The 16,247-nt window shown below is 41.9% G+C and overlaps 1 protein-coding gene across 1 annotated transcript in view; it reads right to left on the bottom strand.

Annotated features, from left to right (window-relative positions):
* The window catches only part of CCDC91 (coiled-coil domain containing 91), a 132,272-nt gene that overhangs the window by 25,429 nt on the left and 90,596 nt on the right, over positions 1-16,247 (bottom strand). The window contains exons 9-11 of the mRNA XM_060253613.1: positions 13,162-13,254; positions 11,968-12,036; positions 10,466-10,642 (exon numbers count right to left, since the gene is read on the bottom strand). Coding sequence (XP_060109596.1) covers positions 10,466-10,642; positions 11,968-12,036; positions 13,162-13,254 — 339 coding nt within the window. The remainder of the gene's footprint in view (positions 1-10,465; positions 10,643-11,967; positions 12,037-13,161; positions 13,255-16,247) is intronic.

Below are 16,247 nucleotides of genomic sequence, written 5' to 3' on the forward strand. Positions count from 1 at the left end.
AGCCCCGTATCTAGAAATGCAGGGGTCCCCAGGCCCATGATAAGAAAAAGACTGAGAAATCTGGTAATGAAATGACCTGTTGATAATTGGGCTTAAGGCAGTTGCTCAAGGAACGGGGACACTATGAAAACTGGACTGGAGCCAACCAACGTTTTTTGCAAGTGAAAAAGCTGAGGAGACTCCCTTTAATGACCAAAAAAGGTCATGTTGGGGATTATGAGGCCTAAATATACAAAAATCATGCAGGACAAGGCTGTAGTAAGGAGGGGAATTGGGCATGGGTAAGTGAAAAAGTTGGCTGGATCCAACCCTATTTATGGAATATTTAATGAACATGTATTACAATTTAATACCCACAACTAAATAATGAGTATAAAAGTGATGCAGCTTTTAACACTCAACATCTTTAACATTGTTCTGTGTTGCCTTTTTAACAATGTTTGGAATAAATAAAATTGCCTCAAGCTACTGCATGCATCTTCGATGAAGCTTTTCCTAAATTAAATTGCATAGTCTCTAGCATCCACTAACATGCAGACTGGACTGAGAATCTTTAATCATAAGCAAGTTCCAAATATCACAAAGATACAAAAACTATAGTTCATTTAAGTTAGGACAGAGATAAGTCACTATTCCAGGCAGTTAACTGGATGACACAAGAGACATTCACTCAAAGAATGCAAGCAATTAGAAGAGTTTGCAACAGAATTAAGCCGATAATTGAGTTACACAGGGGACCAGCCAGACTCTATGGTTTTATGAAACAAAAACTGATCTGATTCTTTGAAAGGATCAGATAGAAGCAAGTTATCTCAAACACACAGTCATCAGTCCTTGTTGATGGGGAAAAGAAATTTAATTACCAAATTACAGCTGAGTCAATGCACTTTGAAGTGCTGAGACATGGCTAACGGCTGCATGCAAAGTATTTTTTAAATGGCTTAGCAAAAACAAACCAATGTAAGGGCAGGCATTTCTTTCCCACTCATTGCCAGTAAAGAAGTACACTTTCTTTTCCCAGGGTCACTTTTAGAACGACCATAAGGCTACAAAAGTCCTGCAACTGTTTTCAGGGCAGCCAAATAATATATAGTATCCTATTGTTCTAGCATATTTTCCCCCACCAATTTCTCCAAGGAGCTTAGAGAAGACTACATGAGGTTGCCATTTCATTCCCACAACAACCCTTAGAAGTAGGTTACAGTGACAAAGAGTGCCTGGCCACAAAGAGAGTTTCCAGGCTGAATAGGGATCTGAACCCAGTGTACACCCAACCCTGGCAGTCTCTTTATAACACAATATATAAGGAGGACAATGACAGAGAAAATATTGTTTCCTCTTTAATGACCCAGCAATAGGAATTTTCCTAGTTAACAACTAGTTGCATTTCAGGCTGGCTTCCTTTCATTTCATTTTTATTCCATTCATAATTAAAGAATCACATACATCTCAGAGGCAGAGCATGCACAATGTAAATGTGATTTTTGACAAGTCCAGCTGTTGGTGGTAACGCCTTTTCAAGTTCAGCTGGCTGAAGGAAAAAACGAAACAGATCTTCACTCATGTAGGCCACAAGAGACCGATGGTCAAGGACAATAGTCATCTGAGTCTCTTTTCCAAGTGCTCCAGCTTCAAAAGTTAAGTAGGTGACTCCCTGTTGATACATCAACTCCTCTTCTTATGAGTTTTGATTTTACTGATTTTTGTTAATTGCTGCTGCTTTTTAATACCACTACAAAATATATGAGAGCCAGCGTGCCATTGTGTAAGGCTGAGATCCCTTTCAAAGTCAGCATGAAGTCTGGAAAATTTTTATATCCTCTTCCAAGCTCAGGAGAAAGGCAGGGGTCTTTTCAGAAGAAGAAAAACCTGTCAACCTACATAATTTAACGGCTTCCTTCATTAAGAAAAACTCTCCTTAACTGGCCAGTGTGTTCCCAAGCACAGCACAATGCATTTGTTGATTACCTATATACTCACTTCCAAATGGGTGAAAATCATAAAGTGTCTTTGTTACTCAAAGCTGTGAGGATTTTTTAAAAAAAACCAAACCCTATAAATTTCTTATTAGCTTTTAAAATTGAACACATTCCCTGAGTATTCATCTCTCTATCCCTAGATCTTATATATATAAAAGTCCTTTCATCTTGGCAAAACAGAGCTCTCCCATTGGTTGAGGATGCGGTACATCAACCTTTGGCCCATTAAGCAATCAATCAAGAGTGCTTGCATGCCACTGGTTGAGTCCGCTCCGCTCTCCTTCCTGAGTGGCTGTTGCTTGCCAGCCAAGTCAATTCTGTCAGTAAACAGCAACCAGCCTTGGTTCTGGCAGTTTCTGGCTCTCCCTTCTGGCTGAGCTGCCTGTTGCACTGCTTCGCAGAGGAGAGAAAGCATCCCCTCAACTGGCTACAGAAGGGAGGAGTATGGAAAGAGCCAGAGAAAGCTTTCCCTTGATTGGCTGAGGGCTCCTCCCTATTCCCCAATGTAGAGAAAGACTGTCCTTTTCCTAGGTAGAGGCTGCAGGGAGGGAGGAGGCAATGGAATGGTAAAGGGAAGAAGATAGTGTTGCCAACTCCAGATTAGAAAATTCCTGGAGATTTAAGGGGTGGAGCCTGGAGAGGGTGGAGTTTGAGAAGGGGTGGGACTTCAGACAGGTACAATGCTGTACACTCCACCCTCCATACCAGCCATTTCCTCCTGGGGAACCACTGTTGCTAATCTCAAGGTGAGGGCTGAAGATCACTCAGAATTACAACTGCTTTCCAGATGGCTGAGATCAGTTCCCCTGGAGGTGGGGGGGGGGGAGTGAATGCCTTAATTTGAGTGGGTGGAGGGGCACTTTTTCAGACCCTCTTTCTAGAGGCTGTTGTATTTTTCTTCACAATGGGCCTTATTCTGTGTGTGTGTGTGTGTGTGTATCAAATGCTTATAAGTCACAACCCTACAGGGTTTTCAAGGCAAGAAATAGTAATAATTAACATATGCCAGTGTGTGTAGTATAACCAGGAGATCCTAATATTGTCTTGCAGCCAGAAGCTCTAGCTCTTTTAGCGTTATGTACCACTAAGTGGCGAGTTAGACTTGGTGGTTTTTAAGGCAAGAGATATTTCAGAGGTGATTTGCCATTGTCTGACTCCACATCAGAACAAACCCTGGAATTCACTGGAGGCTGCCCATACAAATACTAGCCAAGGCTGACCCTGCTTAGTTTCCAAGATCTGATGAGACTGGGCTAGCCTGGACTATCCTACCCAAGGCACAAGACACACAGAGATGGGTTGTAGAACCTTACTATTGAAAACTGGAGCTGTAAAAATTGAACATGTCCCTTCAATGTCTAGATTTCGAATACCCATGCTTATATACATTACTAGAACCTAAATAATGCTAAATTTTTGGCTACACAAGAGAACTGTTAACATAAATCTTAAGTCATGAGAAGAGCTGCCTACATTAAAATCTACTGAAATTGTTATGGCTATAACAAGCTGAAGCTCTCACATTTCTGTCTTTCTAAATATTTCCGTTTTAGTGTCTAAACATACTTTGGGAATTGCTGGGCATAAGCCTTTTGCCTGGCCAACACATAATGTTCATGGCTCACACTATATATCAACAGGGGTGTTTCTTCAACTCCCTTGCTTTAAATTTCCCTGAGATGTGTGGTTTCAAATCACATTGTTCTGCTTACGGAGTGGCACCAATATGTTAGGAATTTATCATTCTTCAGGTTGGATTCCCAAACTTGGTAAGAACGCCTGCCCATGCTCAGTTTCCTGCTTCCATTTATTAACATTATTCCCCTTCCCTTTTGAAGCAAGCGGGAGCAACTGTGCACACTGAGACACCGGGCAATTTTTAAGCATGCATTTGCGTACATTAATGCATCAGTGTTCTTTCTTGTCAACTGGGGTTCCTTCCAGCCCATTATCCTGATCCCTTTCTTGTCATACCTAATCCCCTGCAGCTGCGAACAGAGATGCATATAAATATTCAAAAGCACAGTCAAGCAAGTAAAAGGGCCTGGGTTTGCCTTCCAATACAGACGGGGCTTGTTGTTCTTGTTCAGTCGCACAGTCGAGTCCGACTCTTTGCGACCCCATGGACAAAGTCATGCCAGGCCCTCCTGTCTTCTACCATCCTCTGAAGACTGCTCAAATTTGTGTTAGTTACATCAGTAACACTGTCCAGACATCTCATCTTTTGCCGTCCCCTTCTTCTTTTGCTTTCTGTCTTTCCCAGAATCAGGGTCTTCTCCAGTGAGCCCTTCTCATTTGGTGGCCAAAGTATTTGAGCTTCAGCATCTGACCTTCCAGGGAACAGTCAGGGTTGATTTCCCTTAGGACTGACTGATTTGAACTTCCTGAAGTCCAAGGGACTCTCAAGATTCTTCTCCAGCACCACAGCTCAAAAGCATCTATTCTTCTGTGCTATGTGGTCTTATATTCATTTGTTGCACACTGCCAGGCTTTGAGGTCTCTAGGGAAAAACAGTGACAGAATGCATTCTGGAAAGCTAAGAGAAAGGATCATTTTTGTATGTGTTCACACACATAACAAAATCAGTTTTCCAGTGTGAATCCTATCAGCCGATTTCAGTTACTACAAGAGGTGTCAACTGGCTGTTCTCCTGCAGCCATTATGAAGCAAGCAGTAAATTCCAACAGATTTCTGCTCCCCCTTAAGATATAAGGGGTCATCTAGTCTGGCAAACTGTTTCCAATATTAGCCAGCAAAATGCCTGCAGAATAAACCCTAAGCAAGACCTGAAGGCAATAATCTTCCCTCCATTTTGCTTCTCCCTCTACAAGTGGTATTTGGAGACTGAATACAGATTCCATTTCATGGATAATAGTTGCTAACAAACTATTCCCACACCACTTATCCAAATATTGAACCTAGCCCAGCAGTGCAGATTAAAACAAAACCAAAAACAAACCCACCCCTTGGGGCCATGGACAGACAAAGGGGATATTTCTGCAAACCTGGAGGGGAAACTGCTAGTTTGGAGGAAAATCTTAAATTATATTTAAAAAAGGGGAAATAAAACTTTTAGAAAGTTGAAAATGCAAAGATACTGCAAGATTTCCTCTTAAGATTTCAGGACAAAAGCTGCAGTGGCTGTAGAGTTAGGGAAGGAGGGAAAGCAGGGACAGTGTGGGGAGAAGGATCAGTGAGGTGAGATTCCCTCAAAACTTCATGGGCCCTGCGTTTTTAATTTGATAATTAATGTCTCCTCTTTATAAAGCTCTGGCCCACTGTAATGGCTGGCTTTCTTTTTGAAGGGCATTAGAATGCATGCCCCCCCCCCCCCCCCAGTTATTATGCATGACAAGTTGGCTGAGACAGGAATTGCACATTAGGCCTAGGAAGGAAGCTTACTGAAAAGAGAGACATTAATGCACTTGTACACAAGAATTTACATTCAAAAACGATGCACTGTTTCAACACACATGATTGCTTTTGCATATGGCTAATCTGAGAAGAGGTGTTAGGAATTTCCATGAACTAGAAGGAATGGAAGTCTGCAGAAAAAGTAAATTAAGTGTGTGCTGATCCTGAAATTTCAGAAATACTTTATGATCAATCAAAGACAGATGGAATAAAATACCGCAGACAGCCAACCTGCATAAAAAATTATGAAGTGGAATGACAGAAATATGTCACCCTCTTCATTTCAAGCTACTAACTACTGCATCGATATTACTGTAGTCAACTAGACAGTCACAAAAAGGTCATGTACATATTGGCCCCTCATTCTAATAGGGTTGCCAGGTCCTACTCAGAAAATATCTGGCAACTTTAGGGGTGGATCTGGGAGACTTTGGGGGTGGAGCCAAGAGACTTTCCCATTCCCTAAAATAAATAAGAATAACAGCAGTGCAGTTCCCCTGAATACAGTCTTCATTTCCTTGTTCCCCAGCAGCTAAACTTCAACTAAATGTAAGTCAGCACACACTCACACACTCTCGCAAAGCAGCCAAAATAAACACAGTTAGCAAGCACACACTTTTGTGATCTCACTGAGGCAATTTACTCACATTGCTGAATATAACCATTTACTCATGTTGGCTGAATATAGCTTCTTCAGACAAAAAGGAAAAGAAAAACACAGTCTAGGGGCATGGAGTTTTCCTCCAAACAAACAGAGGGACTGAGAGCCATGTGGCTCTGTCTGCTCGTCCCACCCCCCTGCAGCTTTCCTCTTGCCAGATTTAAAGGTGCACACGCACATTCAGAAACACGAACTGTTGCAAGCCTCTTTTAAACCTGCCGAGGTTTGAAGGCACATGGTGGCTTTTGGGGCATGGAGGAGCCTGAAAACGTGGGGCATCCCCCACCTGGACATGGGGACTGGCAAGCCTAGATTCTAATATACAGCTAAAACCTGGAGGCTGCAAAAGGCAAAATGGTGAAGAACCAGAAACAAGGAATGAAATATACAAGATGAAAGTTAATTTTTTCCAACTAAATTAGAAATGTCAAGATTTTTAAAGGCCCATTTGCTCCAAACTAAATCTCAAAAATGTACAGTTCAATATGATCTGTCATATGGATTTCTGGCACATATCAAGTGGAGGAAGCGATATACAAACACATGAACACATGAAGCTGCCTTATACTGAATCAGCCCATCAAAGCTGGTACTGTCTACTCAGACTTGCAGAAGGTCTTTTTCTACTGGAGATCCCAGGGCCAGAGCCTGGGACCTTCTGCACGCCAAGCAGATGCTGAGCCACTGAGTCACAGCCCTACACCAATGCTACTTTAGTTATACGACACAGCCATTTACAAGGGAACAGTGGCTGTGCCTCTTGAAATACAAACCTGTGCCCACTTTGGTCAGAGCTGATTCTGTATTCAAGTACTTTCTCCAGATTTCTTGGGTTGATCTACTGATTAAGTTTCTCAGTCAAACATATGCACAAATGCACAAAACCGTAATATTTTCAAAGTAATCTAGCAACACTGTTATAAGCTTGTACATTAGATTCAAAGTTTTTTTGATAACTTTGGAAATTAAAAAAGAAGGATTTGGATGGCAGTAACTATAACCCACTCAAACTAAGCTGTGCTATAAAACATGTTTAGTCACAAAAGTCCTATCACACTTACCTGGGAGTCCCACTGAACTCAGAGGAGCTTACTTTTGAGTAACTGTGCATATGCCCAGGCTGCAAACTCACATATTTTCCATTCTTTGAAAGGAGGTATGCCCCTGCTTCCAGATTTAATAAGGTCTAGATTTTATATTAAAGAAGTGGAATGATGATTTCCCCCCCTTTAAGCATAAACAAATAAAAATGTGGTCTATAGTATTTTATTGCAAATTTTATCCTTTTCAGATGATGGCTTAAAAATGCTCCTAAATTGAAAAAAAACCAAGTTAAAGGAAGAATCCTCAAAGGATTTAGTCTGACATTTGCTATATATATGACTTGGCCTGTGCATTAAAAGAGCCATGTCAAATATAAGCAAGATACTAAAGATAGAACAAAAACAGTGGAACACTGCCAGGACACCATCCTGCCTGCGCAGCATGCAACTTCCACACCAATGACATTTCAGCATGTGGTATAAAGATCATAAAGCCACTGAGGAAACTACAAGCGTCTTGCTGTAATCAGAACTCTACTTTCGTTAGGAAGTCATGCTTCTTTCACTCATATTACATTCCAAAAAAATGAGGCAGCTATGCAAAGGCCTTCCTTTGACTAAAATAGGTCTCCTTTTATAATTTGCGCTTATCCACCTGGATAACACATGTCTGAAATGGAAATGCCGGCATACCTTGCTCAAGGAAACAAACAGTCTTTTTTGGATTTACTTATACTATACATCTGCGGCAGATACTGTATTTTTTTATAAATAGCTCCAATATTCCCCTGGTGATCCAATATCATTTATCTCTGTCATATTTATGTCTCCCCACAGAACAATATTTCCAATTTATTAAGTTACTTGGCAAACAGAAGCACAGACACCTCAAGCCACTAGAACAGGAAATTTCATTACATAAGACAGCTGATATATGTACCTTGGGGTTGGCTGCATTGTATTAACAGCCTAGCACCCTGATTGTGAGCTTCCTTCACTTTGAAATTCTACTAGGTTTGATTTGGCTTTCCTTCCCTGTGAGTGCGCTTAATTTTAAGGTGGCCATTTGTACTTTTGTCCTCTAACTGACAGCATGTCTTAGACATCAAGGGAACCTGGTGACCAGCCAGCTCACTTCCCATACTACCTTCCAGTCCTACTGACTACCTTAGATGTATTCTAGGTCTAATTCCCATTGAGGTGGTAAGTTCAGGGCTTTTTTTGAGCAGGAACACAGTCCCTATTGGCTTGGTGTGGCCTGATATGCAAATGAGTTCCTGCTTGAAACAATGTGACATCAGGAGTGTGGTCTAATAGGCGAATTCCTGCTGGGCTTTTTCTACAAAAAAGCCCTGGATAAACTTATGACGGGACTCTGTCACTTCCAGCATTGAGTGACCGAATGGTCTTCCATTTTAAAAAAGAATTCTCTGTATGCAGAAAACCAGGACAAATTTTTAATTGTTTTATATTTTAAAAGTTTGTTTATTGGATCTTTTGTACTATTTTTATTGGATATATTTTATATGCTGTTAACCGCCCATTCAGGGAAGCAAGATGTAAATCTGACAGGTAGATTAATAATAAATAAAATGACGTCAAGGAGACAGATTTTAGACTAGCCTTTTCTTGAACACGCCACTTTTCTATGTACAGAGATTCCCCCCCCCCCCCAATTCCATAATATGAATCCTAAATCTACAATATAATACAGCACAGAAATGAGTACTCCATCTCTGTGTGAACAGCAGGCCTAGAGTTTACAGTTCTGGGATACTCTGGATACCAGGTTGAGATCTGCAGTTCAGACTAGGTAAAATACCCCAAACAGACATGCCATAAAATGTCCAATCCTCAGCAGTGCATCTGCACTTGATTTCCTTGACTTCAAACACATGACCAATCTTTGCAATCTTGCAGAAAATGTGGTTTAACTTCAAAGAAACTGCAACAAAAATGCTATTAAAGCAAACTTGCTCAGGAAGATGTGCTCTATTTATGCTAAAATTCCCCACGAATCTCACATTAAGGAAGTCATCCCATCTCTTAAAATGACCATTCCTCGCAAGAGTTTTTGACCTCACTTCGTTGTCATTATTTCAAAAATGAAAGCAGTAATTCAGGAGAAATGCACAGCAAGATTTGAGTCCAGCAGCACCTTAAAGACCAACAAGATCTCCAGAGTATCAGCTTTCAAGTGTCAACACTTCTTTGAACTCTTGAAAGCTTTTACCCTGAAATTTTGTTGGTCTTTAAGGTGCTACTGGAACTGAATTGTGCTCTTCTCCTGCAGACCAGCATGGTTGATGAAACTATGACATGGTTATGAACTCTCAAAAGAGCTGTCCAGAAGAGTACAGTACAAATTTAAAATATATAACATTTTGAATTTAAATAATCTTGAAGTTTCAATTAATAGTACTAATCCTAATACTATTGCATTGGCTCCCTTATGCTATCTGAACTCCTCAATCCTAAAGGAGCCAAGGAACCAGAAGAGAGAGAGGGGAAGCCACCCTCAGCTGGTATTCCATAGCTTGGCTTCTTGCTACTGAAATGAGCAAGTGGCATCAGCAATCAGGAGCAGGGGCTTCTCATGCTCCGGTGGTCTCTGGCTCCAGTAGCTTCCCTCTGGCAGAGGAGCAGCAGGAAAAAAGGAAGGGGCCATGAACTGCTGCTGCACAAATCCAGCCACCAGACATCATCCCTGTTAGACTGCAAGCAAGGAGAAAGCCAAATAAAAGTTAATGGCTAATCAGGAAGGAATGCTAAAGTATTGTGAATTAACCTTTCAAGCCATTCGCACTTGAGGTTAAACGGACCTTTTTATGGAGCTACCTTTTACCATCTTTACCCAGCATTATCCACTCCGAGGGACAGGTGCGCCAGTCTCAAGTAGAGCTCTTTCAGCATCCTTTGACTGGACCTGTTGTGTACAAAGTGTTTGCTTGCTCTACCATGACGCTATGGCCCCCTACCTCTTAATGAAACAGAGATATGAAAGGGAAGGATAATAAAAGCCAATATCCTAACCTGGCAATACTATTTCCCAAGTGCAAGGTCTCCAATGGAATATTCCCATCTGGAATGGCTTAACCACTCATTTTAAAGAATGTTAGTAATGTGTTATGTTCCTGATGTGTGTATTAGTTGGATTTCCTCCACTAAGGGAATAAGGAAATGATTCACTCGAATCTCTTGATCAGAGCACATGAACAGTAGCATGCTGTATTGCTGAAACCTTCTCAGAAAATGAACACGTGGGTAACTTTGTCATTTAACAAGCATCTGGTTCCTGACATATCTGAAGCAGTCGATGTGATACAGAATGTATGTGGCCAGTCAACAGGAAGGTAAAATGCACTAACCTGACTACTTTGCCTGTGCTCTTGCATTGAATCCTCAACTGCTTGAGCGATCGTTTCGCGATCTTTGCTTCGCTCGATTTGCCAACGTTCCTTTTCTTCTGCGTGAAGCTTTTCCAGATTCTCTCTTTCTTCTTTCACTGCTATCAGAACGGCAGCTTGCACGTCTTCTTTTTCAATCTTTACAGCGAGTACAAGCAGATAACAGCCGGTAAAGCATTTACAGCCCAACAATATATGTACTTACTCGGACATAAGGCCCACTCTGCACACAGATCTGCAGCTTTACTACATTTAGTTAAGGTCCACTGGATACAATGCGTCCCAGTGGCTTTTAGCTCACCAGTTTGAAAGTGATACTAGTCGAAAAGGCCAGCACCTTGGAAGGCTTCAGGTGGACTTTAAATTACCAGCTACCTCTCCAGAAGTAGTCTAATTGCCATCCGAATTGGCACGAACAAAAATAAATAGAGCAGAAGTATAGCCTGCTGACTTCTAGACAGAACAATACCAAGTCGATCCAAGACAATAGGAATGCTATTTAAAAAGACAATCATTCCCTTAGTGTGCAACAGCTATTAATTTTCCATGATGGGGACTTGCTTGTAAAAAGCAGGCCTCTCCCTCTGAATTGTTTCAACGTGTCCTGAGCGGCTTCAGCTTGAGCCAACCTGTCCTACACATGGCCCGGCACAGGCTGGATTAAACTTTCTGTTGTCATGTGGAAAAAAAAAATGGTTGCGAGAAGAGGCCCTCTGTTTTATTTTCAGCTGTTTCTGAAAACAGAGTTGGTTTGTCGGTGTTATTTTTCAATAACATACTTGTTGAGCCAGAGTTAAATTACTTGCCACCCAAGGCTTCTGGCTTTTGTGCCATGATGTCAGCTGTCAATACCAGCTAAAATTACTGGAGGGATAAATGAAAAATGTAAACTTTTAACTGCTGTTTTCTTGTTGAATCTAGCATTCACTTTGCAGTACTTATTGTATCCCTCGTGTATATTTATATATAACTGCAAGTTGCCTTAGGTACTGAGGTTCTTTCTGCAGGAAAGTGACCGAATGCAATAACAGCAATTTCTGCTGGCTATTGACAGAGCATATTCTGTTTCTGAAGAGATTAGGGCATAAATTTTCATGGGCTAAAAACAACTTCAGCAGATCATGAAATATTACTCCCATTTGGCAACAATGCCCACCACACATGTAGGGTTACCAGCTTCCAGGTGAGGCCTGGAGATTTCCTAGAATTACAAATGATCTAGACGATAACTTTACCAAGAATGGAGCATGGTGGAAAATTTTAACTTCTGGTCCAATGGGGGTGGAGATAAGGTTTTTATGACCAGACCTAAATTTCAGCCCTTGCCCTGCTGTACTGAAAAATGGCTCGTCTTTCAAATCACCTTACTTTTGACACTAAAAATCAAAAGCAACAATATTGAACACAGCCATAACGAACAGCTTTAAACTGGGCTTCAGCTGCTCTTTCAGCACCAGAGGTACCTTTGCAGTTGCGGCCAAAGCTTCGCTATTCCTTTGCCTTTCATCTGCCATGCACTTTTCCAGAATTTCCTGCAAATACAAACCAAAATAAAACAGATTAAGGAGTGCAAAGACGTATTCCTAAACTCTCAACAAGTCTGAGTTCAGTGACGCCTTTAAGACCAACAAAGTTTTACTTTGGGTATAAGCTTTCGTGCGCATGCACACTTCTGCATGCACGTGAAAGCTTAAAACCGGAGTAAAACTTTGTTGATCTTAAAGGTGCCATAATTGGACTCCAACTTTGTTCTGCTGCTTCAGGCCAACATTTCTATCCCCCTAAATCAATCCCCTCGGTAAGTTTAAGATTCTTAATACCTTTCTGTGATTCCCCCCCCCCCCCCCAGTTATGAAATACAGGACAGAATTAATTGAGGTAAATCCTTCTAGGGAACCTTAATCAGCAAGCGGAGAGAAAAATAAAATATTTTTGAACAGGGTGCTGCTGTAATCAGGAGAGGCAAAGGTTAGTCAGGGACAAACTGGGTGATAACAGACAGGCGTTTTAAACTACCCCGGGACAAGAGGCAGGTGGATCAAAAAAGCGCATCCACATGCGCACATCTGCCTGCCATCCCCATCCTGACACCGACTCAAAGATGCCCCAGAAAGGCACCACTTTGTAATTTCCGAGGCGGCTTCAAGGCACTGCCCTGGCTGTTTGGAAAGTGCCTGGGGAGCGACTGAAAGGCGCACGATTGCTCTGGGAGCCCCTCCAGGGCGCACACAGCCCGTCCCTGTTTTGGAGGCGGGCCACGTACTGTCTGGAGACTTCTGGTCTGCTCCTTTTCCAGTTGGCTCTCTTTGGAATGGCTTGATGCTGCCCTGAGCTGGCCGTCTAATCACCCACTTAGTCTCATTAACTTGGGTGTTTTTTGGTTGCTCTGTCAGTGTAAGTTAAGAAGAATACTACGTACACCAGAAAACTCCAGATCTTGCTCTGTCTTGAGTGATCACATTTGTATGGTTCAATTTTTCTACTTTTGCCATATCCATAAGCTGATGTCTCAGACATAGCATTTCCCTCTCCTTCCCATCTTGTCCACTGTTCTAGGCTGTAAAAAAAGTTTCTTCTCAGCAATGGGAGAAACTCTTCTCCTTACGATAACCTTCTGCCATCAATAATCTAAGGGCCTCAGGCGTCATACAAAGTACCTTATATTCCTGCGACTGCTGCATCAAGGATTCTTCTATTTTCTCCTTTAATGCTTCACGCTCCTTGTTCAGAATATCGAGCAGCCTTTGATGCTGGGAAAGAAGACAATCACATGATTGACTACATAAGGGCCTTACAAAACATGAGAGCTTATAAACACCTAGCTCTATTCCTGTTCATGAATCTGGTTCTCTCTTCAGTGTTAACAGCAGCAACAGGTAAACTACATGTCCTGTGAATTATACTGATTATTTTATCCTGTACTCCCAACTCTACCAAGGTCACTGGGAGTACAAATTCTGAAACTTCTCTGGTAATATTACTAAGTACGTATTATGTGACTTTTGAAAAGATAAGGTTTCCCCTCATTTTTTGCCACGTGTTGATGTGATGATACAGAAGGGTACACATTTAATTGTGTGTGAAGGAATTGGAAGACAATTGTCAGTTCCTTTGCTGCCACATTGCAACAATAACTGAAGGCAACTGAATCATTCCCATATCTCTTTTTTACTAATATTTCTTGGGGTCTGTCAGACCCAAACTATATATGAGGTTGACAGCCATATCCGCTCTTCACGTCTGTCCTATTAATGTGTACATGTGGGGTGGGTCTGATTTCTTTTAAAGGTGCAGGGGGCTGAAAACTTGAACCCATCCTCCACCTTGCCTGCTTGTGTCTGACAGTTCCCGTCCCAGCCAAGCTGTTATATTTTATGCTTTTCATTTTTAGCATCTACCAATTTTCAAGGTGACTGGAATGCCTTTTGATGGAGCGAGGGCATGTTACTAGAGGATTATCTCCTAAAATTTACAATCATTATGTTAAAAAAAAATCAACAAGTTTTGAGTCACTGGAATGAGAAAAGAATCTGAAGAGCAAAAGGATCCTGAAAGAACACTGTGGTCAATATCCCCTGCATCAAAGGGGAAGAAAACTTAAATAAATAGAATAAAACAAACCTGAAGGAACCTTAATTATTATGGAAAAATAAGAACAGGCCTCATAGATTTGGATGTATTATATATTTATACCCCACTTTTCTCCTTGACAAAGAGCCCCATGGCACAGAGTGTTAAAGCTGCAGTACTGCAGTCCTAAGCTCTGCTCATGACCTGAGTTCGATCACCGGCAAAAGCTGGGTTTTCAAGTAGCTGGCTCGAGGCTGACTCAATCTTCCATCCTTCCGAGGTCGGTAAAATGAGTACTCAGCTTGCTGGTGGGGGAGGGGAGTGTAGATGACTGGGGAAGGCAATGGCAAGTTTGGTGTAGTGGTTAAGTGTCTGGACTCTTATCTGGGAGAACCGGGTTTGATTCCCCACTCCTCCACTTGCACCTACTAGCATGGCCTTGGGTCAGCCAGAGCTCTGGCAGAGGTTGTCCTTGAAAGGGCAGCCGCTGTGAAGAGCCCTCTCCAGCCCCACCCACCTCACAGGGTGTCTGTTGTGGGGGAGGAAGGTAAAGGAGATTGTGAGCCGCTCTGAGACTCTTCGGAGTGGAGGGCGGGATATAAATCCAATATCTTCTTCTTCTTCAAACCACCCCGTAAAAAAGTATGCCGGGAAAACACTGTGAACGCAACGTCACCCCAGAGTTGGAAACGACTGGTGCCTGCACAGGGGACCTTTCATTTCCTTTCTCCTTGACAAAGACCCAAAGCAGCCTGCTGGATAAGCAACGTATTATAAATTTCCTAAATAAGTCCTCACGAAAACCCTGAGAAGTAGGTTAGGCTGAGAGAGTGTGACTGGCCCAAGGCTACCCAGTGAGCATCCATGGCACAAGTGGGGCTTCAAACCCCAGTCTCCCAGATCCAAGCCAGACCACTAACCACTAGCACCACTGCAGCTGATGAAGATGTGACTATCATTTCTCACGTGAACGGCTTGCTCTTAAGAACAAAATAATGTCTAGATTGGCTCTGGAGTACAAGGAAGACTGCAGCAGCAACTCCTGCGATGAGTACAGAAAACGCTTACCAATTTTCTGGCCACAAAAACAGCTGCTGTGATTTTCAATTTGTGTCTATTTTAGGACTTATGTCGGCACACACATGTACCAACAAATATTTTAAAAAGTACAGTCTGCATGAACTCTCAGTGCGTACATAAAAGAACAGGATGCTTCCAGACACAGACAGGCAATCTGGGTGCCAAAAAATGTAACACTGGCCTCTCGAGTTGTTGATGTAATGGCAAAAGGCGATGGAGACAAAAACTGTACTTGCCAGGTAACACCAGAAACTGCCAGAGACTGAGTAAAATGGTCTGAATATTCTGCCATTCAGCATGGGTGCTGGGCCTGTCTACCGCTGGTCTATCTGCATGACAGTTACTGTGTCCTTTGGTGCAAAAAAGAACCCAGGAAAGGCAAAACAGTTTTAAGTTGTTCAGCTCAAACTCTTGAGAAGTTAACAAAACAGATTTACAGTTTAAGAGCAGAATTTGTTCACAAACAGAACGAAAGGCCTGAACAAGCGACGTCAAAACCATTCTGTAAAATGGTTTTGCCAGAGCCGCCTGCAGCTCTCCCAAGTAGTTTTCTCATGGTTGATCTCAAAAGGAGGATCCCCTCTCAGAACCACATTTTAAAAAAAAAAAATCTCAAAATCTTTAGGGAGAAATTAAAGGAAGGGTTTATGTAAAACATTTTGGGAAATGGTTTGGTATGCAGAGACAGGAAACATTTGCTAAAATAATTTCAGCCAGTTACTGAAGAATATGGGCATGCATGGGTGGGGGAAGAGACACAACCTAAATTTGTTTGGAAAAAAGATTTGGAAAAGTATTCCTTGAAACTCTTTTCTACACTGACTTGAACTTGAAAAATGTCGTTACTGTCGTAAAATGCAAACCAGATACTATATTCCTGTTGGACACTAACAAAATTTAGGTGTATGAGCTTGTGTGAGCTAGGCACAGCACAGAGGTGCATTGCATTGTACTGCAGTGATGCACTGTAACACACCAGTCAGGAAATATCCAGCAAATATCAGCCTCTCAGTTCTCCTGTTTGTGGCTCTCTTTATGTGTAAATATATCTGCTGACTGAATGTCAGGCTTACTGCATCTGATGAAGGAGACT

Source organism: Heteronotia binoei, chromosome 14 (genome assembly GCF_032191835.1).
Source record: "Heteronotia binoei isolate CCM8104 ecotype False Entrance Well chromosome 14, APGP_CSIRO_Hbin_v1, whole genome shotgun sequence".
NCBI classification, from domain to species: domain Eukaryota; kingdom Metazoa; phylum Chordata; class Lepidosauria; order Squamata; family Gekkonidae; genus Heteronotia; species Heteronotia binoei.